Below are 27726 nucleotides of genomic sequence, written 5' to 3' on the forward strand. Positions count from 1 at the left end.
CGTTGCTAAAATATTATATTGTACCGTACACTTTCGTAGTTACAGTGTAGTCTCTTTTGTGAGAAAATGTCCTGCGCTAGCAGATATTATACAACGGAGTTCCGAGAACTAGAGGTATGGCCGGGCGAATAAAATGCTCGAAACATAATTTGATTACGATATACCTACTACAGAATATTCTTGGGAACTAGCTAATATTAAAGCATAGTTGATAGTGCATTTTTAGTAGACGACTACGAATATTTGGGGGTGTGGATTTTCATCCTCCTCCTAACAAGTTAGCCCGCTTACATCTTAGATTGCATCATCACTTACCATCAGGTGAGATTGTAGTCAAGGGCTAACTTGTAAATAATAATAAAAAGAATAATAATAATTTATCGAGGCAATATAAACATTTTCATTTAAGTAATGTTACGTTTTATGGCAAGCGTCTACTGATCCGTATTGAATGTCTCGGACGTATCGCATCAAACGGATTTGTAATTTTACGTTAAATAAAATCCGTTCGGTGCGATCCGTACGATACTGATGAGTGGACGCGCACTTGTGTTACCTACTTTCTATACAAAGAAAACTAAAATTCGTTTGATACAATGCGTCCGATACGTACGATGCGGATCTGTGGACGCCCGCCATTAACGAGAAACGAGTTTATTATCACTGGAATTTTTAATCAGAATTAAAATAAAGTAGCTTTGAATGTCATACTGTTAACAGTCTTCATAGAATTAAAGGACAATGAAATTGTTATATAATGTATAAAAAAGAAATAAATAAAACCAGCAAAGTGCGTATCGGGCCACGCGCAGTGTAGGGCTCCGTAGATTAAGTTAGCATTTTAATCCCTAATGTAATGCACAAAAATACCGATACTGATACCCTACACCATAGGATAGACGATAAAACATTGATTCCCTCATTTGCATGCAGGGCATAGCATTTTTTTTTTCAAATATTTGTAATCATAATTTATATATATCCATACCAAATTTAATTTTTCTAGTTTTAACAGACTCTACAGACAGAGCTGTTATCTTACTGACAGCTTTATCTTTTTAATTACAACGTAATTAACATACAATTTTCGAGTTCCAATTACGTTTACTAAGTTGGTAGAATATTACTCTTTAAATATCAATTGCTACCTAGCTGTATCCTTAAACAACCGTTAATCCGGTAGAGGCTCTGCGCTAAACTGCGAACAGACCGACCCACATGGCGAAACTATTAGGGTTCCTTGTGAACTACGGAACCCTAAAAATCTAAATATCCTGGAACTACGAGTACACCGCCCACGGTTGCAAACTGTCGAGAGACGGAAGTAGCCAGTTACTTTTAAACTCAATTACGCTGTGCTTTGTAACTGAATACGACGGACGATAAATTCCATGGCTTGTAAAGAATTGCTGCCCGTGAGTTCATTCGTAGAATTCTTGTATTCCGTGTAAATAAAGGACAGTAAAATATTTTGCGAGACAGTATCATGCTGAATTAAAGTGAAAAAATATAAAGTGAGTCCGCCATTTCCGCCATAGTACTACCGCCCGCGAATTCGTCTGCGTGATAATCGATGTACACTTTCATCCCCTATTTCACCCCCTTCTATTTATATATTCGCAAATTTTAGCTATGTAAAATAAATATTCCACTAAGCATTTTTCAAGTGTTTCCTAAGGAGCCCTCACTAATACAAATACAGCTGTTATGGAGTGGTAGTTTGTGTTGTTGTGGAGGATAATCTACTGAACCGATTTTGGAAATTCTTATACCTATATGAATTACCATGTTTAGTGTCATGGCTATATTTTATAACCGTACTAGCGGACCCGGTCAAGCTTCACTTTGACTTTTGTGCACTTCTTCCATACACTTCTACCTTACCTACCCTACTCCAACCCTACACCTACCCTACGTCTACCCTACCTCTACCCTACCCCTACTCTACCCCCCCTACACTACCCCATACCCTACCCCTGCCCTACCCCTGCCCTACCCCTACCCTACACCTACTCCTACCCTACCCCTACCCTATACATATTAAAATTTAAATTATTACGAATCGTTTGTATGGAAGTATATTTTTTTTAAGTCTTTAAATTTTTCTCACCGCAAAAACCATCCTAGAACTTTAGTGAACATTTTATAAAAAGAATTGGCCAAATTGGTCCAGGCGTTGTTGAGTTATGCGCTTACCAACGCATTTTGCGATTCATTTTTATATAACCGTATTGTAACGGGTAGATACTACGCGGGTTGAACCGCAGAGCGCCAGCTAGTACAAGATAAAGCGGATGTCAAAAAACTTCAAGACCGCCTTTATAATCAAGAGTTAATAACTATAAATAGTTAAAAAACTAAAACACACGCTTTTAGCCCGTACTAAAAATTACAGATATTGGATTTAAATCACGTGACTATTTATTTCGTATTCCTGACGTGTTCGTACTCGTGGATTTCAAACAGCCAGTCAGCCATCTTGGGGAGGCCGCCATTTTTTATTTGTAATGACGTTATGTATTGTCAGATATACGTTGTTGTTATCAGAACTCAGAGCGTGTGCAAAATTTCATCCTAATCGAAGACCGGCAAGTGGGTCAAATTAAGATTCCAAGATTTGATTTTCTTTCAAACATAGCTTTACAAGTGAAGCTAATATAAGCGTTTTAAAAATGAGATGGGGACATCCCATTTTCTATCCCAAATCTATTACATTATAGAGGTAGATATTTATAGGTTATATTTGTTTGAGCAAAGTTTAAAGAATGACCCTTTATAAAACTCGTTTCGTTTTTTACAATGTTTACTAGTTTATAGAAGCGTACATCTAACATGTACAAAATGGCACTTTTAAAGAATCCACATGAATATGCATCGAACTGTACATACATCGGTCAAGGTTTAATTTTATTGGAAATAAAATCAGTCCGGAACGTATGCGATTTTACCGAATATTTTACAGAGCGAATATCCTATTAAATACCGACATGTCGAGATTGAACATCGCTTTATAACATGATGAATATAACATACAAAATGTTATATGTATACAGTTTACATGGTACCGATAGTTCAGTTGTTGCCTTACTTTCAAATAATAATTATTTTTTTAATGAACTCTAGCAAATTATTTAATTTTATTAACGACTACTTAACATAATATGTACGGATATAGAATGTATGTGTGTACGAATCTCAGATGGACTATTTAACTCTATAACAACTAGATACTACATAAAATAGTAATTATGTATATTATAATAGTAATTATAGTATATATAGAGATTTTCTTATCAGAATATTATAAGAAATTATATCGTCAGTAGCTTCGTGGCAATTCATTGCTACAAAGGTTATTTAAAGGCTAAATTAATTTACGTTGATTTTCAAAGGGTTGCCACGAAGCTGAGTGACTGGTGACTAGAGACATTCCCTATTGAGGCATGTTGCCATGGTGGTTAAATTTTCTAAGGTATATTCATAAATCTGATTATTTGACAATAATACATTGCATATATTAAAAGTATACTAATAGCAATGGCGTATCATGCCCTGTATCTCAAAAAAAAATGCTTGCTTAAAATAAATATGACAATAACTTAATGTATGATGCTTCTAACTTTTGGGTGCACGCTTAATCCGGGAAAAAACTGATTTTTTTTTTACTTTTTAAACTAAAGTTTTATTATGATTTTTCCCGGGGAGCACCAGATTAAGGGAAAGGAGATGATGATGATGATAATAGTAGAGCAAGTCGGTTAAAAAGTAAAAATATATTTGCGATAGTACTTTCTGAGACACAGAGACATTTTTCCCGACATTTTTTGTTTTATATGTATTCGTTATTCAATATTTACTTGAATTTGCTGAGTGACCTAATAATGAACATATTTTAAGCCAATTACTTCAATGAACCCAAAAAATCGATTTACCATGTCTTTTCTGATGCATGCACCCATGTACATAGTGCGCAGAAAATGCTTTTTGATCTCAGATCCGTATTATAAACGACCTTCACCCATCTGTTTACTAACTAATATAAAATAGTCCTGGCTATTATTAATAATCGTAATTAACTATCATGATATCAAAATTAGTACGTTAATAAATATATATCGATTAAGTTACCCAAAAAAAATCCTGGCCAAACTACTATAAACCATTGTTAACTATCATTAATGATAGTTCGACCAGGAGTTCATTATCAACTCATATTCGGCTCACTCGAGCTCGAGTCTCCTGTCAGAATGAGAGGGATTAGGCCAATAGTCCACCACGCTGGCCCAATGCGGATTGGCAGACTTCACACACGCAGATAATTAAGAAAATTCTCTGGTATGCAGGTTTCTTCACGATGTTTTTCCTTCACCGTTTGAGAGGCGTGATATTTAATTTCTTAAAATGCAGACAACTAAAAAGTTGTAGGTGCATGCCCCAGACCGAATTCAAACCCACACCCTCCGGCATCGGGGGCAGAGGTCATATCCACTGGGCTATCACGGCCTTTGAGACAACCTACTCGAAACTTATATTTAACATCCTAATTTTGATATAAAACAATTTTGATGATGGGTGAAGGTCATTTCTAATACGGATCTCCTACTATTATGCTTTCGCCCACGGACAAAGTGTAGCTCTGTAAAGCAAAAATAATATACTTAAGTAATCCTTTTGATGCTGAACTAAAAGGACTGGCTTTTAATATTTCGTATTGTTAGATTAGCTATTCCTCTAGCTTCTGTTAGCTATACTCGTATGTTATAAACAAAATCAGCTCGACATGTCAAAGGTAAAAGGGTAAACTGATCCCGTTAAACAAAACGTGCACTCATACTAGATGTACGAGAAAAATTGCTTTACGTAAAACCTGTGGACAAAGGAATTTTTATATTCAACTAGTCAAGACTTGAACTTGCGATAACGAGCCTCAAGGAACACATAAGAGCTTGTGTTTTATAAGCATTTTGTAGATATCTATCTTCTAATCTCTATTTTATATCTGACTTTACAATACCAGTTAACCTTCGTTATGAATTCTAAGCAAATACATGTGACGGGATATTTTAAATTTCAAAAGCGAAAATGTCTGCCCTTTGAATTGAAAATATAATTTTTATTTCTGTGAAAGCTTCAAAAAATATAAAAAATGAGCGAGCTTTCAGATTCCCAGTATTGCGCGGTAATCTAGTTGTCAAAAATTACTTCGCATATTCAGAACCCGGTTTTACGGAAAAGTGGGAGGGGTTTTTTTAAAGCGGTGTCACGCTGTAGTTTTACTCGTAGTAGGGAGCCTAACATTATAATCTATACTAATATTTTATATACGAAAGTAAGTCTGTCTGTCTGTCTGTTATTTGTTCACGGCTAAACGGCTGAACCGATCAAGAAGAATTTTGGTATAATGGTGAATTCCCATTCACCATTATACCAAAATTCTTCTTGATCGGTCGATCTTTGAAGCAAAACATAGGGTACTATAAAAATAGATGGGGGTGAAATAGGGGTTGAAAGTGTGCATGGAACAGCCTTATTTTTAGAGTTACAGTTTTAAAAATTTGTTGATAAATCATTAAAAACATACGAAATATGATGTGATGCAAGATTTTTAAAATTCAACCCCAAAAGTGGTGAAATAGGGGTTGAAAGTTCACATTGATTTCTACGCGGACGAAATCGCGGGCGTCTGCTTGTACCATAATAATGTATTTAAGTCATACCGTGTACATACATAACAATAGAGAGAAGTGCTGGGACCTGAAGGTTTCGTCATTGTCCTTTTACGAGCATGTTACAGAAATGAAAAAGTTATTAACTAATATCTTATTATATGTATCAATGCGAAAGGTTATTCATCATGAAATCTCAAAACAAAAGTGACGATATTTATAGAACTTTGTATTTAGCTTAGCTTAATGTTTGCGTCATAAGTTGATGATATTATTTTCTTGAAAAGTTGAAAGTAAAAAATATACTTACATATATATTATTAATAAACGTCACTTCTTACATATTTTAGACAATACCTTATATAATTGGTAAATTTTAAAATAATTATAGTCCAAATTCTCACATGACGACATTTTTCTTAATTTTGGTTTATTGTTTTTTTTCTTAACTTAAATTGTAAGTTTGTTTATCAACCAATTGTAGCATTGAAAATAGGAAGGCCTCCTGTAACACAGTAATACTTGACAGAAGGCAGGGCTTAAAACTAATTGGGATATGCAGTTTTGATAAATAAAGATTTTATTAATATTATTTTTTATTAAATGTACCAATGTTATCGCCGTTTAGTGTTGGAAATAGTAGTCTGTGACGGAAATGACGTCGCTCGATCTCTGGTTGGCTTCAGTGTGCTCGTGGCGTTCGAGGCGTATAATCTCTGGTTGTGTAATTCTTTATGGGTTACTTAGGGTAGGCGGGGAGAGTGACTTGAGTGGAAAAGGGGAGTGTTAGTCGACTGTCAAAGGATCCTTTAAACCTACACACATCGTTCACAAGTACGTGACTCCACTCAAGGTCATTATCTGCCATTCTAGGGTCTTATTTTGGTTACACTTTGATTTGTTAATTATGTTGTCCTGACAAGTGTTGTGAATCATAACCTTCGTTCGACATAGTTTTCTTATATTTGTAATCACTTTTGAGTCCTATAATACCATATTCTGCCAAAGTAAGGATTGATTGATATGTCCATGTTGGAATAAGTCGTTATACCGGGGCTGCACGTAATATGGTGAATGAGCTGCAACTACGGAATATCCCAACGAACTATTTTTAACACAAGTAGGTGCATGCCATCCGGTTACCGAATCCCATAGTATAAGTACATTAACAAGATGCAATGTTATTTTTCGTTCTGCTTAGCTAGCAAGTTAGCTTGCAGGTATGTTGAAATACAGTAAATACAAGTCACGCATCATGCCATAGAGTAAACAATGTTCAAATAGGTGTTTATTTGTGGTACTTTAAATAGATCTACCTGTTCACGTAGAAACTTTAGCTTGATTGCAACACAGTCTTAGTTGTAAATGTCCTTCGCTTTACTCTAGACAGGATACTATTTATCAGAGTGCGAAATCAATAGATCTGGTAATGAACCTCCAGTCATTTCGATTGGGTATTTCTCAGTTTTAATTTATTGATCCAGTCATTTTAGTATTCACCTCCGAATTTGAGATACCTCTTGAAAATTGTATTCGTTTGTAACACTCCCGATGGTCGCGCGCACGACTTCACACCCGAGCAGTTTTTACCCCGTCACCCGCGGAACATGTCATCGACAAAATTGCCAGGCTATGTTGTTAATTAAAAATATAAAGTTGTCAGTAAGATAACTCAGACTCTGTTATAAATAGAAAGTTGAAATTTGGTATGGGTATTAATTACCTCTTCAAAGTGATAAAAATATAATTTTTTAAAAAAAATTGGGGTCCCTTCTCCAGGGTTTTTTTATTATCTATTCCATGGTGTTGGGTATCATTATTATGCGTTGTTTATAGGATTAAATTGCTAACTTAATCTACGGAACCCTACACTGCGCGTGGCCCGAAACGCACTTGGCCGGTTTTCTATGCTATCCGATTAAGAAATTTAAAAATCCAAGATTTTATAATAGCTACAAGAACCTCGATTTTATCATCTCTGGGAATGACGCAATCCACGATAACGTCACCTTTAGATACAAAGTAACCTTGAACATTGGTGCTAATGGATACACCGTAAAATTTTAATACACAAAATAACACATTATTTTCAACGAAAATTAATTATTTTGAACACAACAACTCATCAAAGTGAAATTAAAATTTTAATCATCGAAGTTCCAACTTCTTTATAATAATATTTAACACAAATATTGCTTGTTATTATTTGGCTGCTTTTTTTAGTTAATATGTTCGGTTATTATTTAATAATGTTTACTTCATTATCAACCCATATTCGGCTCACTGCTGAGTACGAATCTCCTCTCAGAATGAGAAGGGTTAGGCCAATTAGTCCACACTGGCCCAATGCGGTTTGGCCAATTGGCAGACCTCAGACACGTAGAGAACTAAGAAAATTCTCGGGTATGCAGGTTTCCTCTCGATGTTTTTCCGAAAAACATGCATGCAACATGTGAGGTGCATGCCTCGGACCGGATACGAACCTACACCCTCCGGAATTGGAAGCAGAGGTCATATCCACTGGGCTATCACGGCTCACTGGCTGACTGTTGTTCACTTAATAGACGACAAATATTACATAAGAATTACACATGCGAAAATCTTCTTGTAACTACAAAAGAAAACAATTGTAAATTTTCAGTAGACGGGCTTTTGTTCTAATTTTTATTCACCGCAGCGATTGACGGGCCGCAGTGTTCTAAACAATAAAACGATTTAGAATTAGAATCAGTTTTTTCTCTACCTTCGATGTAGAGTCGATGCCTTTGTTAGTCATATTTCATACTCTTCACATGTCAGGTTGTACACCTGACATGTGAAGAGTATGAAATATGAACGAATAAGAACACGAATAATACACTTTACCTGAAACTCTTTAAAACGTTTATGGGCGAATTTTCGAACAAGGAAACTAGTTAATATTCATAGTATCTCACTCGGCTTCATAAACACTCCATAGGCTGGAATTTACGTACGGCTTTCTTTTAACTAGCGGTCCCGGTCAAGCTTCAATCAAACTAGCTACACCTATTCTACTCCCACCCTACCCCTATCCTATTCTACCTCTACCTTCCCAAGCTACCCCTACCCTACCCCTACTCTATCCCCTACCGTACCCCTACCCTACTCCTACACAAACATCTTAACTCAGGTCTACTATTGAGAATTTCTCGGAAGAAAGAAAATTCAATATTGTTGTAATCTTAATAATGTATATAAGCGGTATATCGTGATCAGTAACCATAACGATATCTCGAAAACCGTTTGACGTACAAAGTTTAATTTTGGCAGAAAGGTAGTTCATAGTACATAGTACATAGAAACTTCCGTCAAGAACGGATTTTCCGAGAGAGCCGCTCAAAGAGGTCAAAGTACAGAAGTAGGCGCGGGCGTCCGCTAGTAAATAATAATGCTATAAGAAATCTGCCAAGTATTAACCTAAATATGAAGGCTCATATAAACAATAAACAAGGAGCAAGCAGAGTATAACGTATCAAGCTCATGGGAACAATACAATGGGTTCACATTACACTTAGGTAAGAAGGTACTCATGAGCTTTCAGTCCACATATCGAATATCTTCCACTAAGAATCGTTGAGGTCACGACAACAAAGGTGCCAACAAATAACTATACAATAAAAAGTAACTGAGAATATTTCACTAAGTTTCTATAAGTACGCGGACTTTCCACGTTCTACGTATTAATGTTAAAGAAAGTTTTTATAAGCAGGTGTTATTTCTCACAGAAAATTTGTGTCATAATTTCTTTATAAACTATCCCAATGATAATTTTACAATATAGATCGGTTACGTCCCTACAAAATCTCCGCAAAAAATGATCCGAATAATAGGGTATAACACTGAGCGCACACATGCACAATTTTGTCTTTAATTCCATTATATATTAATGTATATATATAGATTTTGTACTTCTTGAACACACAACTCGACATTGTAGACGATATTTAGGTATTATTTGTTTAAGTAAGGTTCGTTGTTGACCACAATTAACATTGAGTTGACTATAAATTTCCTCTTTTGAGCGCCTCATTTTTCATACGCTAGTGACACATCTAACAGTATTTAATGTCATTGAAAGCTCCACAGTTTACAATTAAACTGAAATTATGTTAAAGTTCGTCATATTTGACAATTTTATATTAGATACCTGGGGGCAAAGGCAGTAATTAAGTATACATGTATAATATGTATTCTGTGGTAATCCCTACCTCTCTAAATGATTCGTCATCTTTTCGTACATCTATGTCACCAATCTCAAATCGTTACGTTGACCTAGAACTGAAGTTTGACGAATAATACCATCTTACATTAGAACTATACGTTCGTATTTTAATCATTAAAAAATGTAGTCTTTTACAACCAGGATTCCATCATCAGATCTTGACATGATGGCAATGGGACCAAATGGGGACTATACCGTTTCAAACAAAAAAAGAATTTTTGAAATCGGTCCAGGCGTCTTTGAGTAATCGGTGTACATACATAAAAAAAAACCGATCGAATTGAGAACCTCCTCCTTTTTGAAGTCGGTTAAAAAAGTACCTACAAATTCAGCGGGCAGGTCCGACTGACACTTGTCAGATTTTTACATTTATGCGAAATATCTTCTGCTTCTGTCACATAAATTAGTTTTTAGTAATATTCAAAATAACTTATAATAATTTATGAAGCAGAACCTTAATAAAATTTCCTTATCTAATTCGTTTGGCAAAGCAGGTATGATAATAAGAGAAATAACTATGTAATATACACAAACGTTCTTTGAGTATGAATCAGTTTCTTGACTCAATTAAAAATTCATACGAGTTTCATGCTCCATAAATCGATGAGTCAAAACCTTAAGACCTGAAGTAGGTAAAAGAGACTTGTATTTTATTACTAAAACCTACTTTCGACGTTCTCATTACTTTCACGAAATATATTAAATACGGTAATTAATAAATATATTAATTACCGTATAATTTCCTTGTATACACATGCATAATTTCATCGGACATCGGATTTTAAACAGGCAAAAGCATATTGAATCCGATAATTATTATATTAATTATACATATCGGACACCACGCCGTTTAACCCTCACAGCTCTCGTTTCTGTGGGAATAATATACCTAGAATTAATTATGACTGAATTAATTAATTTTTACGACCTCCATTGCGCGGTGAAATGCGCGGTGAATTTACAAGATGGAGGTCCAGGGTTCGATCCCCGGCTGGACCACCGCCAAGCGATTTAGCGTTCCGGTAGGATGTCGTGTAGAAACCGAAAGGGATGTGGATTTCATCCTCCTCCTAACAAGTTAGTCCACTTTCATCTTAGAGTGTATCATCACTTGTAAAGCTAACTTGTAAAGAATAAAAAATATACATATTAATAACTAAAAAAGGAAGGACACTGATGTCTGTTGAAGGATAATGTGACTATTTCTAATGGAAACAAGTTTTATTTTTAAACTTTTCATTCTTGTTTGACAATATAATAAAGCTTGTTTTATATTTATAATTTTTGGCGTCTATATTATTTAAATTAAAGCCTACAATACTTAAACTAATATAAAACATATGTTATATAAATGTAAGTATCTTAAACATAAACTTTATAATTTATATTTATATAAATTGAACTAAAACCTACGTTATTGACGAGCTGCACTCAAATCAGTGAGATAAGCTTCGATCTCCTGCCAATGGACTGTCGTACCCCTATCACAAGCTTTTTACCTATTTAGAGGGGGAAAAGAATATTGATAAACGGACAACTGCAAATCGGACTCGGTCACCGAGCGTTCATCTATGCTTCTATACTAATATCTAATATTATAAAGCTGAAGATTTTGTTTGATTGAACGCGCTAATCTCAGGAGATACTGGTCCGATTTGAAAAATTCTTTCAGTGTTAGATAGCTCATTTATCGAGGAAGGCTATAGGCTATTTATTATCCCCATATTCGTACGGGAACGGGAACCACGCGGGTGAAACCGCGCGGCATCTATTTACTATTTATAACTAGCTAGTTATAAATAGTTCAGGAAAGAAATTGCGTAGTTTTTGTCGACCTTTTCACAAAATTCAGCTTCTAACACTTACTCCTTGATATTTAATTACAAATGTATAGTATTGAAATTGTTTCTGTGTTTGTGGCCTTTATCAAACATACTTGGCAAATTTCATAGATAGGTCAACGAGAAGTATCCTGAGTTTTTATACCCTTGAACGTGTCGAAATATCCGTTTTTTATTGCTGAATAAATGGCCGTTTTTACGTAAACTAAGAAGTTTGATTTTATCACAACTTCTATCGATCACGGCCATCGATTCTCTTTCTACAAACGCTAACAAATCCAAAACTAAAAAAAAAAAATAATGACAGACCCGATCAGAGCCACATGACTACAGGCCCAGCGTATATAGTTTAAATATCAACTTGATACTTCAACGCAGCCGTGATAGCCCAGTGGATATAACCTCTGCCTCCGATTTTGGAGGGTGTGGGTTCGAATCCGGTCCAGTACGCATTTGAAATTAAATATCACGTGTCTCAAAAGGGTGAAGAATAAACATCGTGAGGAAAGCTGCATTACCGAGATTTTTTTAAATTCTCTGTGTGTGTGAAGTCTGCTAATCCGCATTGGGTCAGGCGTTGTGGACTATTGGCCTAACCTCTCTCATTCTGAGAGAGTCTCGAGCTCAGCAGTGAGCCGAATATGGGCCGATAATGATGATTATGACTTCAACGCAATACCGAAATAAAGAATCTTGACCGACAGAAACGACAGAGCGGGTTCCGTTTTTCCCTTTTGAGGTACGGAACCTCTCGTTCGTTTCGTAAAACCATGTCGCAGCCGAGCAGCAGCGCGGCAAGTCGTAATTAGCATAGCTCGAGACGCGTCAAGTGCTGTTGTCTTATTAAAGCACATTCTTGAGTTATACATAAATATCGCGCCCGTAATCTTGGCGAGTCTGAAGTAAAGGAATGTCGACGTCAGGATGCGTTTTCAAAACAGCAGTAAAGCAAACACGGACAAATCAGAATAATTAACGGATAGAACAAGAGCCTGTGGTGGTAAAATTAAATTTTCTTTTTCATTTTATAATGAAAGAATTATTTTTTGTTAGATATCATAAGTACTATATGCCACGATGGGTTTTACTCACAATGATATTAAATACTGTTGAGCGCCTCATTTTTCATGCATTAGTAACACATCATACTAATGCATGAAAAATGAGGCGCTCAAAAGAGGAAATTTATAGTCAATGCAATGTTAGTTGTGGACAACAACGTACGTTATTTAAACAAATAATACAAAACAAAAAAATATATCGTCTACAATGTCGAGTTGTGTGTTCAGAAAGTGTAAAAACCTATATATACATAAATTAGAATGCAATTAAAGACAAAATCGTCCATGTGTGCGCTCAGTGTTGTAGCCTAATATTCGGTTCACTTTTTGCGGTGATTTTGTAGGGACGTAACCGATCTATAGTATAAAATTATCATTGCATGACAGTAACTTTTGAACATATTTTTATTTTTTTCCATATTTGTCGGGACGGACATGCAAATTTCTTCAGGTGACACGAACCAGTTTCCTCACCTCATGCGAGTCAAATTAAAATCAGGTTATCCGGAGTAGTAATTACAAAATAACCGTAACAGTTACATTAATGTTGTGTATGGCAAAGTTATAGTTCAAAAGCAAATTCGATTTGGAGCAATGTACTGATTTATAAAGTATCAAGTTCTTACGCATTTGGAGTTTAGTATATTTGCGTAAATATTTAAAATATGGACTTGATAGATAGATATATAATTAAAAAAGTGAAACAGCCCGACTGCCTAACCTGCTCGCTCCTAGCTTTCCGCCTCGAGTTTTTTTATAGCGTTCAATAGGCTAGTTGACACTTTTTTAATTGATCTAAATTATTCATTACAGTTCTATTAGACTGAAAAAATAATTATCATATTTTTTGAGAGTTGATTACATGAAAATTTTAATTTTTAAATATTTTTTGACATACGCCTGTCGGCCTTGATGATGGTAATATACCAATTGTTTCATGACGTCACGTTGACAAATCCTTTACAAACGGAGCGTTTCACAAAAATATTATAATAGTTAACAATTAGTTTGACGTTTCGACATCAAGTAACATTATGAAGTCACAAAATAGACGTTACTGACGTTTGGAAAATTTGAAAAATACATGATTTTTAAATTAAGTTTTATAAGAAATTCTCAACTTTTATTAATCAATATTGATATATTTCGGACCCTTATTTGATGTAACGAAATTAATACTGTTTATATTAAATTGTATATGAGTCAATTACCCTATTCATATCAATATATTATTATAACTGCTTTTAGTATTTTGTTCCCTGTGATTGAAAAGCATTGGGGCTATCAATACGGTATCTACGCCGACAGCCTTGCTAAAATCAAACACACGTCTCTCGCATACCATTCGTGCACCACCTATCCTATCTGATAACGCAACCGATAAAGATAACTATCTGACTCACAAACATATATTACTCTTTCTGTGTAACACGTATCGCGATATTTTCGTTGTGTTGATCATACTAATTCGGAGAAAAACATCTTGTGCAATTTATAAAAAGTTAGCTGGTGTTTTACGAATAAAAGAAGACGTAAGTAAATCCATACTAATTTTATAAATTATACAACAGAGAGCCGGTAATTTACCTTACGGTGCTGCAACCTTACGGTGAAGCGATTGTAACAATTCTTCCACTAATGGAAAATAACATTGTCATCGAGTAACATAGGCTATATAATATCCCCGTATTCCCACAGGAACGGAAACCACGCGGGTGTAATCACGGAGCGTCCGCTAAACTAGTATTATAAAGAGGAAAGATTTGTAATTTTGTATGTAACAAATAAACTCAAATCAACTGGACGATTTGAAAAACACTTTCACCAATAGAAATTTACATTATCTGGGAGTAAGATAGGCTATATTTTATTCCCGGATTCCCACAATGAAAACTACGCAGGTGAAACCGCGATGTTCTACTAGTAAATTATAAATGCACACGTGAGTTGTTGTGTTTTCTCGTCTAAACGTTGAACCGATTTAAAAAATCTTCCACCAGTGTAAAGCTAGGAAGTCCGCGAGTAACACAGTTTCAGTAGAGAGCCGTGATATTATATTATATTATTGGATATGACCTCTGCCTCCGATTCTGGGGTGGGTTCGAATCCGGTCCAGGCAATGCACCTCCAACTTTTCAGTTGTGTGCATTTTAAGAAATTAAATATCACGTATCTCAAACGATAAAGTAAAAAATCGTGAGGAAACCTGCATACTAGAGAATTATCTTAATTCGTGGTGGACTACTGGCCTAACCCCTCTCATTCTGAGAGGAGACTTGAGCTCAGCTAAGCCGAATATGGGTTGATAAAGAACGAACACATTTTAATGCCTGCATAAATATTTTTTTTTTTTTTAATCTTTACAAGTTAGCCCTTGACTACAATCTCACCTGATGGTAAGTGATGATGCAGTCTAAGATGGATGCGGGCTAACTTGTTAGGAGGAGGATGAAAATCCACACCCCTTTCGGTTTCTACACGGCATCGTACTGGAACGCTAAATCGCTTGGCGGTACGTCTTAGCCTGGCTAAGGGCGGTAGGGTGGTAACTAGCCACGGCCGAAGCCTCCCACCAGCCAGACCTAGACAAATTAAGAAAATCTCAATCTGCCCAGCCAGGGAATGAACCCGGGACCTCCGTCTTGTAAATCCACCGCACATGCCACTGCGCCACGGAGGCCGTCAAATGATATGAATGATAATTATCAGAACGTCAACTACACGGGTGAAACTGGGAAGCGTCCGCTGGTCGTATCTGTTTGGATTAATCAAGTAACTCCTTCACATGCCAATTCCGTTCGTGTTCTGTTCCGAAACTTTGATCTGTAAGGCTACACAAAGCACAAAGCAAATTGAAATTTTCACTTTATTGGTATTTGGCTATCGTATTTCTGAGTGGCAGTGGTCAAAGGGAATGTTATTTAAAATATGTAACAATGTATTTCAGAACGGTCTGTCATCATACAAAGTTAAATATCGGTGTGCCAAGCCAAAGGTAATTGAGAGCTTCAAATATCAGTGCCGTGTAAACTTTATTGGTATTCGATAACAGTATGGATGTTTACAATAAAATACTAGCAGACAATCCGCGGTTTCACCCGCGTAGTTCACCGTTCTTATGGAAATGCAGGGATAAAATATCTATGTTACTCGACGAAGGTAAAATAATTTTTAGAGAGGGTCAATTGTTTTCAAGTTAAATCGTAAACAAAATAAAACTAAAGTCTCTCTTCGTGATAATCTACAGTTCTTTATATGATCTCATTATCGACCCATATTCGGCTCACTGCTGAGTTTGAGTCTCCTCTCAGAATGAGAGGGGCACACAACTGAAAAGTTGGAGGTGCATGCCCTGGACCGGATTTGAAACTACACCCTCCGGAATCGGAGGCCGAGTCCATCCACTGGGCTATCATGGCTGTCATTTCTTTATATAAAAACCTTAATTTATTACCACAACTTTCAGTTAAGAAAATTGTCTTCATAAATTACGTTTTATATGTGCAATATATTTAGTACAAAATTTCCTTCAATAACATAGGCGTTATTTCACTGAGACAAGATGTAGGAAATTTTGGACGACCAGCGCGACAAATCTAGCTCTGCTCTGATCAACCCGCATGCCCTGCGTAATCAATATCGGGCAAATCTTTATATGAACTAAAGAAACAAAACACAGCCCAGTCCCTGGTAGCCCTATACGACATCGCATCGCGATTCGCAGGGATTCGCTGGATGCAGGTAAGATCGTGATGTTTGGAAGTCCCTACAAAAGGCTAATGTCCTGCAGTGGACGTCCATAAGCTGATACGATGATGTACACAGAACATCGAGACGCCGTGAAAAATGGCATCCTTTTGTTGTCGACGTCTAGTCGGACCCGCACCAAACATTCTGCATCAACATTTCTAATAAGAACTGCTAAGATGTGGAATTCCCTTCCGGCGTCGTGTTTTCTCAGAGCGGGGACACGCGATGCGTTGCGGCGCCGCATCGCAAAGATTTCACCGTATCAGCGGGCACACGAGCGGTGCGGCGCCGCAATGTTATGTCGCAGCGGCGCTGTATCAGCGTTGGACAGTCTGTTCATAAAGTAATGTTGTGACGCATAAACAACTGAGCGGTGCCGCTCCGACGTCGCAACGCATTCACCCCTCTCCGCCTCGCCTCGGTGGTTGCTAGTCCGGTGCGGCGCCGGAGCACATCGTGTGACATGCCACAGATATTTCTATATAACACGACGCAGCGACACCGCTCCGGCGCCGCACCGCCGCCGCAATGCATCGTGTGCCCCCATTCTAACTCGTAAAATTTGAGCTCCTTCAAGGCAAGAACACTTCACCACAGAACTCGTAAATGCTTTCATAAATATTTTAAACGTGCATGAAAAATGTTTTTATATTTTTTTCTCAGAACACACAAAGGATTGCTATGGTGACATGAAATGGTGGGGATGCATTGGCAGCGGTGGCTGCACCTGCTGGTGGTGGTGCACGCTGCGTCAGCACAGCGTGCCGAGCCTACGGCGTGCCATGAGGACGTTTGCCACTGCGACTCCTTCACCAGGCTGATATGCCATTGCAATGAACACGTCAAAGTAATACATGTTAAACTTTTTGAAGATCTGCAGACCTATTATGTATCTCAGTGTACCATTCAAATAATGAATCACTGCAACGTTATATAAAGCTCGAATCTGAAGTGGCACTAGGCAGACCTTAGAGTTAAAAGAAAATTCAAAAAATAAAAATTTTTGGGGTTCCTTCCCTAAATGCAAAGTGAGGATGAATTTTTTATCGTCTATCCCTTGGTGTCGATATTTTTGTGCATTAATTAAAGTGCTAAAATAATCTACGGAACTCTGCAATGCGTGGCTTGACACCCACTTGGCCTGGATTTTCATCGTATTTTAGTTTTTGCGATCATCTAACCGTCTATCTAATCATATCAGTAGATAGTAGTAGTTAGTAGTAGTTTGTAGTATAGTAGTAGTTTGTAGAGACTTTCAAACATCACGATTCTAAGCCGCCTGCATCCAGCGAATCCCTGCGACTCGCTTGATGTCGTCAGTCCACCTTGTGGGGGGACGACCAACACTGCGTTTTTTCTTTTTAACCGTAGTGCTGGTATGCACTTCCAGCACCTTGGGACCATAATATGTTTTCAACGAAACGACAATTAACGAAACATCAATTTACGTAAAATGGCTTTGTTAATATTATTGTTTGTTTTACACTGGGTTTTTACCTTTAAATAAACTATTATTATTATTATTATTATTATTATTATTATAGTAGGTTAGTTAATTAGTTAGTTAGTGGTAGCAGTTATTTTAATGGTACACCAGGATACCTTATAGGTATGCTAGAACTATTACAGAATCTCACTCTAGTATATAAACGTAATGTAACATTTTTGGTACACAGGAAATGACTCTGAGACCTGAAGGATCGTATCGAGTACCAGAAACGGCCACAGCTATTATAATAGAAAATTGCGAACGGGTTATATTTCTAACGGAAACAGCACGAAATCTTCTTCTACTTAGATCAGTGCAGTTGAGGAACAATAGCAACGTGATCATAAGTGAACGAGCCTTGACTTGGTCGCCATTCTCTATTGACAACGAGATGTATCCAGGTCTAAGAATAGAAATCAGCAATAGTACAGTTTATGAAATAGCCCCTCACGCAATACAAGGACGCGTAAACGACATAGTAATAAGGGATAGTAATATACTCAGCCTGAGGCCCTTCGCTTTTTCTAGTCTCACCGGAGTTAAGAATATAGAACTTACAAATAACATTTTTCACAATGTTGAAATACAAGCATTCAAGAAGTTCACAACGTCGAATTTCTTGCTGCGAGGCGGTACGGCCAAAATGTTACCAAGTCGATTTTTATCAGATGTAGAAGTAACTGACTTCTTTCGCATAGAAGGTGTGACTATTGATCTATTGTCTAGCTTAACGTTTCTTGTTACTTTACCAAAGAGAGTATTGATAGAGAATAATATAATAGATACATTAAACGCAGACAGTTTTCATATAACTTCAAGGGGTCCTGTCACATTTAGAAACAATACTGTTAAGACAGTAGGTAAAGGTGCATTTCTCGGATTCACAGTGGACAGAGAAATAGTAGCATCGATGGGGCGCCAGGAGCTCTTAATAGACAACAATACAATGACCACCGTAACGCCTACCTCGCTCTCGTATAATCATTCAACGCTAACACTTCGCATCGATGGTTTAAACTTGAACTTAACTTGCACTTGTGAATTAGCAGAAGCGTGGCGTGAAATGCTGAATGCGCAAGGAGGCATAATCAACTGCTGGTACGAGTTGGAAGGGCACTACATGTCGATCCCTACATTCATAGACAGTCGATGTGGTGCGTTAAAACAAACTTTTTGGATATTTGTGGTTGTGGGTATCGTCCTTGTTGTGGTGATAGCTGGGATTGTGATATTTTTTATTGTAAGACGGGAGAATGAAAAGAAGAAAAAGCTTCAAATAGTGATGCCTGATGGGAAGACATACAGAGAGACTGAATTACACATAGTTGTAGAACGAGCCGAGCTTCTCACTACAAATTTATGATTATTCAGTTGAAATTGTAGAATTACTAAATATAGACTTTGCGACGTGAGTAGAATAGGCCAAATGGTCCGGCCGTTTCGAGGAAGTTTCAGTGCAGACCATATCGCTACCTCAAATTGGGATGTGAAGAGTAAAAGTGCCAAATATATTTTAATAAATATTTTAGTATTTAGATTTTTGAAACATGTTAGCGTTACGACGAGGTATTCCATTGTTATTTTTTAAGTTATTGATTAAATTATTATTATAATAAAATTGACTAAATTTTCTTAAATTGCATAAATAACAATTAACTATTTTAGAAGCTGGTCTTTAAATAGCTTAATAATATGGTACCTTCATATAATAAGTCATAAGTCATAATTCATTTATTTTAATTAGGCTTACTTTACAAACACTTTCGAAACGTCATGTAATAATATTATAAGATAATGGTGATAATAATTAGTCGAAAACTTAAAATTAAAGTTATGGGTACCAAACGCGCTTTGGTCTGAAAAGAGCCCACAACAAACTCAGCCAGGATTTTTCCTTTTTTAGTTTATCACCATTTAACAATAGCTATTTAATTAGTCATGTAAAATATTTCGTTTTCAGCTGTTTTGTCGTTTATATAATCATTAACACTATAATACGACTTTTCTATAAGCTTACATTTAATAAACGCAAGCTTACTGAGAGATATGCGCGTGGTTTCATATGGCAGTTTATTATAAAAACGTATGCTAAAAAGAATTACAATTTTTTGTAATAACATAAGCATCGCTGAACTCCTTTGAGCAAATTCTTAGTTAATGAATATAATTCCGAAAGGAAGTGCATGCGAAATATGTCTAATAAAAGTTGTGCTGCAGCTATTTCAAATATTATTTTCCCGGCTTTGAAGTATTTTCTAGGTCGCTAGCGCAACCATTCCTATCCTATATTACTTTTAGTTGTTGTATTTCTTATTACAGGAACTGTTTCATAGAAGATATGTATTTATTTGCAGTGCTTGCAATGCGAATGTAATATATAAAATTGTTTACTTTGCTGCCTTCTTTCATACTTACTAGATATTAAAATTCAACATTAAATACTAGAGCCGGAATATTAATATCTCAACAATAAAAGATAATGTAAACAGTACCTACTTAAAATAAATGTAAATATGTTTTTAAAAACCATATAAATTTAAGTAATTCAACGATGTCACTGCCAATTATACTGAAAACATTCGTAGTGGGGCTACAGACTTTCAGTTTTAACAGTACAGTTTTAGCTAATCGAATTTTTCCAATTAGAACAGCACGTACTCGTATGTACTCGTATAGCTTGGCAACTTCGTTCGTAACACTTCCGATGGGCCGCGCGGGCTGGAGGGCGTGCAGCCATGAATGAAAAACCGACTACTGATGCACCTCATTTCCCCGGACGCACGATTTCACACCCGCGCATTCTTTCCCCTCGTCGCCAACATATCATGGGAGTGTCATCAACGAACTTACCGAGTAACGAATTGATACTTACCAAAAGACAAATGCGTCTGCATGTGTCACAATAAGTCAACTATCGTCATACTTATCAGCATCATCCGTCTATATAATTTTCCAACAGCAATCAATCTTTCTACCAAGAAATTTAAAAGGTACTGCTTCAGCAATTGTGGTTACTGTTCAGCCACTAATAGAGTCCCGGATCGTAGTAAGTATATAGGTTTCCTCTCTTTTGTGACACAGGAATGTAGAACGCTGCTATAATAACTTTTTCCAATACGCATTTGCGAACGAATTGTGTCTGTGTGAATGCCACGACAATCCTGCTGTGATCGTTGCTTGTAGTGCCAGAAACTTTTCTGACCCGGGTTTCAAAACTACGGCCACGGATGTCGCCATTGCAAAACATAGACTCCGCGACTCGAATAAAGTCCCGCTGCTAAAACCTGAACTAAAATTGACGACGCCTTACACAAATGAGAATAATACCGTCATTACCAAATGACAATAAGCGACGTTAAGACATTAGCGCCGCGTCTACGGGACTTGTTTCGTGGCGCGGAGTTTAAAAACGCTACAACAGCGACACCCTCTCTTCGCTACGTATTTCAGCAATTGTGTTGAAATACTGAGAAAAACTTCAATCAGGACAAGTTTGACAAATGTAATTTTAAATTTTTTATGCATTTCGATAAATATCCACATGGCATATTAGTAATTTATGGCGTGGTTTTGCAACATGAGCTAATGTTGTAGTTAACAATATAGAATGCTAGCGACCCGCAGGAACCATGTATTTTCCGGGATAAAAAGGAGGTCTTATATGTTGCTCTATGATCTCCTCGATCTGAAAATCGGTTCAACCTTTCCAGAGCCCGGATAAACAGAAAGACAGACAGACGAAAATTTAAAATGAGCTTAATTTTGCTTTGCTTATGCTTTGTATTGTGTAAATAACTATAATCACTTAAGTAATTAGTTGTTTTGAAATCATAGACAGATACTGCAATTTTATTTATATGTATAGATTATTATTAAGCGTGGGTAGCGTGTAGTACTCATGTAGCGCACAATATGCAATCTCCTAATGACTCCCCTGTTAAATTTGTCTCAGCAGGAAATATGTACTTACTTTTATTATTGAATTGACGTCTTCAATAAGTAACTGCTCGGTTCTTTATTTTACACATCTTTCAACACTAATCAATTACTTAATGTAAGTGATCTTCCTTCAACAGTTGGTTCAAGAAATTTTCAATTTTTTTTTTTTAGAACCAACAATATTTTACAAGAGGATATTAAATTGGAACTGTTCAATTCCAACTGGTCCAATTTGCGTAGTTTCCAAAAATAATCAAGATGAAAATTTCGAAACAAATGGAAAATATTTGTTAATTAAAAATGAGGCTAAATACAGTCCTTCGTCTTTTTTGTATTAAAAGATACTTCCATTATTTACTTTTAAAAACAATGAGATAAAAGGATCTATTAATTAAGAGGTAACGCCGGGGGGGTTTTAGACGGCCCTGATAATTCTATTTATACCATTAGAAAACAAAATTGTTGACATATTTATAAGTAATTGGCAACAATGGTACCTATTATATTTTGTAGAGATGACGGAAATTTGTTAATACACACTTTTTGATTGATATAATTTAATATACGTTATATATAGTAGGGAATGCGTTGACGGTTTCAAAAAAATAAGTAAACGCTAACAAATAGTTTAAGACTTTTTTAAAAAACCACCCTATTAATAAATGGCCTTTAATTATTGTTTCTATTTAGTCAAATTGAACGTTGCAGTTAAATTGATTAGTTTTGTACCACACGTGAATTGGACCAAGCGAAATGTGGAAGAAATGTATAGCACTATTTCTCTGTAAAGGATTAAAGCAAACGACGTTTATAATATTGACAGATCTGCAGTGTAATAAAAGTAAAAGAAGAGAAAATGTAAGTGTCGTCGCTCACGGGCCACACGCGACAGCCACAAACGCCGAAAGTGCCACAAAAATAGCTGAAGCGCGCGACAGCCACTTGTGGCCGGTGGTCGACACTTGTGGTCGGTGGCTGCTACTTTCTTAACCCGTACATTCAGTATCATAATCGCGCGAGTGGCGTGTTGCGGCATTTTATGTAGACGTTTAGTGGCCGGTGCGGGCCACAAGAAGCAAGAAGCGACGATTATAGCGTGTGACGGCCGCCGGCGTCAACCGTGTGCGGCAAGTCCATTTAAATGTATGAAAACTACAAGAAATATGCCGGTAGCGGTGATTTGTGCTTGTGGCCGGTGGCCCGTGTGCGGAAGCCCTTAAAGAATGAAGTCAAAAGAGTCCATCATGACACAACGCGAACATTAAACTTTCATATAATCCTATACTTACTTTCTTTAATTATACTTTCATATAACATGTATCTTTTTTAAGTAGTAAATATAATATTTACGCTGCTGTGCTAAATGATCGTCTGGATAGGTTTTTACTGAAGAAAATTGGACAATAATAGTCGACAAACTTAACACGCAGCAATGTACAATACAGACTAGATTTCCCGGGTATCGATTTAACAGTACGAGACCAATTAAAGAAAATGAGTATACGCGAGGTCACAATTTATATTTGTAGAGTCTATAAAATTTTCCTCATACGTTTAACCATGCGAATGTCTTATGACAAGAATCAGTGCGACTAAGGGAGATGCTTCATTAGTGCGTTGCGTTGCGTCTTCGCAACGGATAAGCGCATGGTATCCCAGACCTGCGTTGCGATGATACACGTCTTATCAGTGCAAGAGGGTGACGAACGCACCCAGTCAGCCTCAACAATGGATCGAAACAAGCTTCAAAGGAGCTGTGTCATAGCAACGGAGCTCCGTTGAAAAATCGTTGCGACCACGTCGTGTCATTTAAAATAATCGGAAAACTAGCGGACGCCCGCGACTTCATCCGCGTGGGAATCAATGTAAATTTCAACCTATTTTACCTCTTTACGGGTTGAAATTTGAATATTCTTGAATCACATTACATTTCGTATTTTTTATGATTTATGAAATTTTATTTAAAACTGTAACTTTTAAAATGAAGGACTATCCATACAAACTTTTAACGCCTATTTTACCCACTGCTATTTTTATTTTAGAGTCAAAATGTACCTAGTAGTTTTGCACCAAGGTATCATTTACCATTATACCAAAATTTATCTTGATCGGTTCAGACGTTTAGCCGTGAAAAGATAACAGACAGACAGATAGATAGACAGATTTAGTTTCGCATTTAAGATAATAGTATAGATGACACAGCGTCCACGCAGCATCGACGCTACGACGTCGCAACGAAGCACCGTCGCTACGACAGAGCTCCGATGAAACTTTGTTGCGTCGACGCAACGTAACGTAACGCACCAATGGGGCATCGCTCTAAGCAAGTCTCCACTGTAATCTCCTAAAAGTGGTATAAAAAAAATAGATATAGTGAGGGATAGAAAGAAAAAAACTCACCGCAGCAGCGAAAGCCCGTCTATAACGTTGTGAATGGCGGGCGGCGACGGCAGTTCCAGTCCCCGAGACAGCAGTAGTGTCTCACTCTCATCAACGTAAGGTTCATCGCTGGAAGCAGCGGCGACAGCGACGTCGCCTGCGGTGACATTGCACCCACCACTGGCGGCCATTGCTTGTGCGTGCAACTCCGCGATTGTTGCTAACAAAAAGAAAAGAAATTCAACACCATTTATATCAAGTAGACTTTTTCTGACTACTTTTCATTCGGAATGCTGATCAAGGGCATGGCAAGAAACACAGTATCACAAAATTTATATATTCGAAGTACCCACACACAATTTTTTCCATGTGGAATTTTGATTTCTTTTTTATCACATATCCCTTACATTCGTTTTTTAATAACTTTGAAATCGGTACACTAACTACAGCAGATAAACTCATAAAAGGATCAAAATTAAACAACTGATTCGGGTAAGGTAATAGAGATGATGACAGTTTTTTAAATTGTATTTAAATTAGGAGTACGCAAATAGTAAAGCTAAATAGTAAAGCAATTTTCTAAAAGTAACAATATCTGCGATTATTACTTTCGGAGCTACAGAGATTTAAAGGATCAGAAAAACGTCATTAATTTTGTATGGGGATACAAAATGGCACTAATTAATGACGTCGTTGATTCGCTATTGTTAGATTTGTATGGGCGTTCAAACAAACAAATATTGTTATTTGTGCGTTTGTTTAAAGTTCAAATATCAAAAAAATATGTGAGATGATTTCAGTTATCATCCTTTGAACAACAAATGTATGCATTAAGCTGTTGAAGGAGAGTATAGGCACAATTTCTTCTGGTAGTGTTCCCATTAAAATAGCTTGTATTAAGACCTGCTTAAATTATCTTTTCCATGAGGCTGTTCCGGCGGTAAAATAACACTAGAATAAATGTACTTTCATGTTAGTTTTATTCATGTTGTAACCCGGAAGTGAATATAATAGGATCGAAAGTGATTTTAAGTTTAAATTCAATCCAAGCGAGTTACTATTCTAGTGTACAATGGATTAGTAAGACACCTGCGGGACTATATTCCAGTCACGAGCCGTCTGTGGCCGGCGGTCATTATATGATTGATATAGTAACGGTTTTTTTTATGATTAATTTTTAGACTCAACACACGGAGCCGAAATACAAGTAACACTCTGTTGAGTGGGCAGACAGTCGTGCGGACTCACTGATGGTAAGAGATTGCCATCTCTTATGAATGTTCCGCAGAGGCATCGCCAATGCTGTAACTGACATCAAAAAAGGAGGTTCATGAAGAATCTAACGTTAGAAAATGTTAATATCTCATAAGCTATTGGATTGTTATTTTTTTCGTTTAACAAAATACATGTGATAAATTTCTTTCCGAAATTGGGCCTCCTATTCTGAACGATTCAGAAATGTACTAAAATTCTTATATATCGCGATTTTTATACATATTAGAAAACGAAGTCCTCCGCCGCGTTTGTTCTGACTGTAAGTCTATTCATGACAAACTCAAAACTACTGATTGGTCAAGCGAATTCCACTACTACAGTAATTAATTAGGAAAGTTAAGGTATATAGTTCCATTATTGGTTTTCTATAAATCTGTATAGGAAATCTCAAGCCGGGTGCTTTCATCGAAAACGCTGCCCTTCAAGATATAATAAATAATGGATGGTGGCATATTTCTCTTTAACATAGTTCCCGATGGCATAATTATTACATTTTCTAAAAACTTGAACTGAAGTTGTTTAGAAAAACATATATTTAAACGATCGATACTAATAATAATTTAACGATTCAGGAAGTAATATTGCATCTAATAGACCGACGCTGTATAGACAAGTGCATAACAAGGCCGTGACATTTGCATAATATACATCGTACACAGTGTTATGTATTGTCATCTAAAGCAAACGTATTAATAATAATAGCAAAAACAAAATTTACATATGAGAGTAGAATCTTAATCGATTTTAATGTTGTTCCTTAACCCTACCCTACACACTTAACCCGTTAAAAGTAAAAAAAAGTCAAAATTCATTTATTTCAAATAGGCTTAGTTTACAAGCTCTTTCGAAACGTCAGATAATATTATTAAACTTAAGATAATGGTGATAATAATTATTCGAAAATTTAAAATTAAAGTTACGAGGGTTCCAAACGCGCCTTGGTCAGAGAAGTTTTTTTTTATACAAGTTAGCCCTTGACTACAATCTCACCTGATGGTAAGTGATGATGCAGTCTAAGATGGAAGCGGGCTAACTTGTTAGGAGGAGGATGAAAATCCACACTTTCCTTTCACACCATCCTTTTTAGTTTCTACACGACATCGTACCAGAACGCTAAATCGCTTGGCGGTACGTCTTTGTCGACAGGGTGGTAACTAGCCACGACCGAAGCCTCCCACCAGCCAGACCTGGACCAATTAAGAAAATCTCAATCGGCCCAGCCGGGGATCGAACCCAGGACCTCCGTCTTGTAAATCCACCGCGCATACCACTGCGCCACGGAGGTCGTCAAAAGGTCACGAAAATCAGTTTTTCGCAAATATTTTTCACATCTTCATAATAACGCCGTAATAAACGTGCATACAATAATTCACCTCACTAGGACTTTTTCCACAGACTGTCGTTTAAAATGCCTAAAATTACTGGACTGTTGTCTAAAAAGTTGAAACCCTTTCATTGAGTAGAATACCCGTATCTGATATTAACTTTAGTCTTTAACAACACCCTGTTTACGGTCATACGATGATAAATGTAACATAGATTAATAAATAAAAAATAAGCTTTCTGTACAATTTAGATATTAAACGGATTGATAAATGTTTTCAACAGACTTCTTACATGATTCCGTTAGGAATCTTGTAAAATATCGAGTAAAGAATAAAGAGTGTTTTATCTTTTCAATATAGCTTATAGTTTTTCAAAATATTTGTATAATTTTGAAAATTGTACGTATGTGAATACTTCAGCGTTGTCTTCCTATAACTCTAATAGAATAGCTTCCTAACTACACTGTTTACATCTTTATCTGTTGCCCCGAGTGACCTGTCTACATTGTAATTATTAATGTCAGTTAGATGACATTTCAATACTTCTCTGTCTACGTGCACTCTATCTGCGTTGTATGAGTGTGTCTATTGCATATGTTTATTGTCACGTGTTCAGAGATATAACTCATAACCTAATCAAACTTATTACATAGTGGCCGCCAGGTACTTCTTCTGCGTGAAGCCCTGAACCATGACATGAAATGACGTGGCATGACATTTCACGACATAACATGACATGACATGACATGACATGTTTT

General features: G+C 36.5%; 2 protein-coding genes across 4 annotated transcripts in view; one reads left to right on the top strand and one right to left on the bottom strand.

The window, feature by feature from the left end:
* The window catches only part of LOC112042903 (E3 ubiquitin-protein ligase highwire), a 143982-nt gene that overhangs the window by 96509 nt on the left and 19747 nt on the right, over positions 1 to 27726 (bottom strand). For all 3 annotated transcript variants that reach the window (XM_052890868.1, XM_052890869.1, XM_024078107.2), the window contains one exon: positions 24390 to 24588. In XM_052890868.1, the coding sequence (XP_052746828.1) occupies positions 24390 to 24588 (199 nt within the window). The remainder of the gene's footprint in view (positions 1 to 24389; positions 24589 to 27726) is intronic.
* Positions 17203 to 19668, top strand: LOC112042905 (uncharacterized). The gene is made up of 2 exons (XM_052890870.1): positions 17203 to 17408; positions 18238 to 19668. Exons 1-2 carry the CDS (start codon positions 17256 to 17258, stop codon positions 19411 to 19413), a joined length of 1329 nt encoding a protein of 442 aa, XP_052746830.1. The 5' UTR covers positions 17203 to 17255; the 3' UTR covers positions 19414 to 19668.

The sequence above is a fragment of the Bicyclus anynana genome, chromosome Z (assembly GCF_947172395.1).
Source record: "Bicyclus anynana chromosome Z, ilBicAnyn1.1, whole genome shotgun sequence".
Classification (NCBI taxonomy): Eukaryota; Metazoa; Arthropoda; class Insecta; order Lepidoptera; family Nymphalidae; genus Bicyclus; species Bicyclus anynana.

Bases quoted from the DNA above. Each gene is read 5' to 3' on its own strand.
- LOC112042905 (XM_052890870.1), top strand. From the start codon at position 17,256: ATGGTGGGGATGCATTGGCAGCGGTGGCTGCACCTGCTGGTGGTGGTG. The intron at 17,409-18,237 runs GTAATACATGTT...TTTGGTACACAG, and splicing joins ATTGCAATGAACACGTCAAA to GAAATGACTCTGAGACCTGA.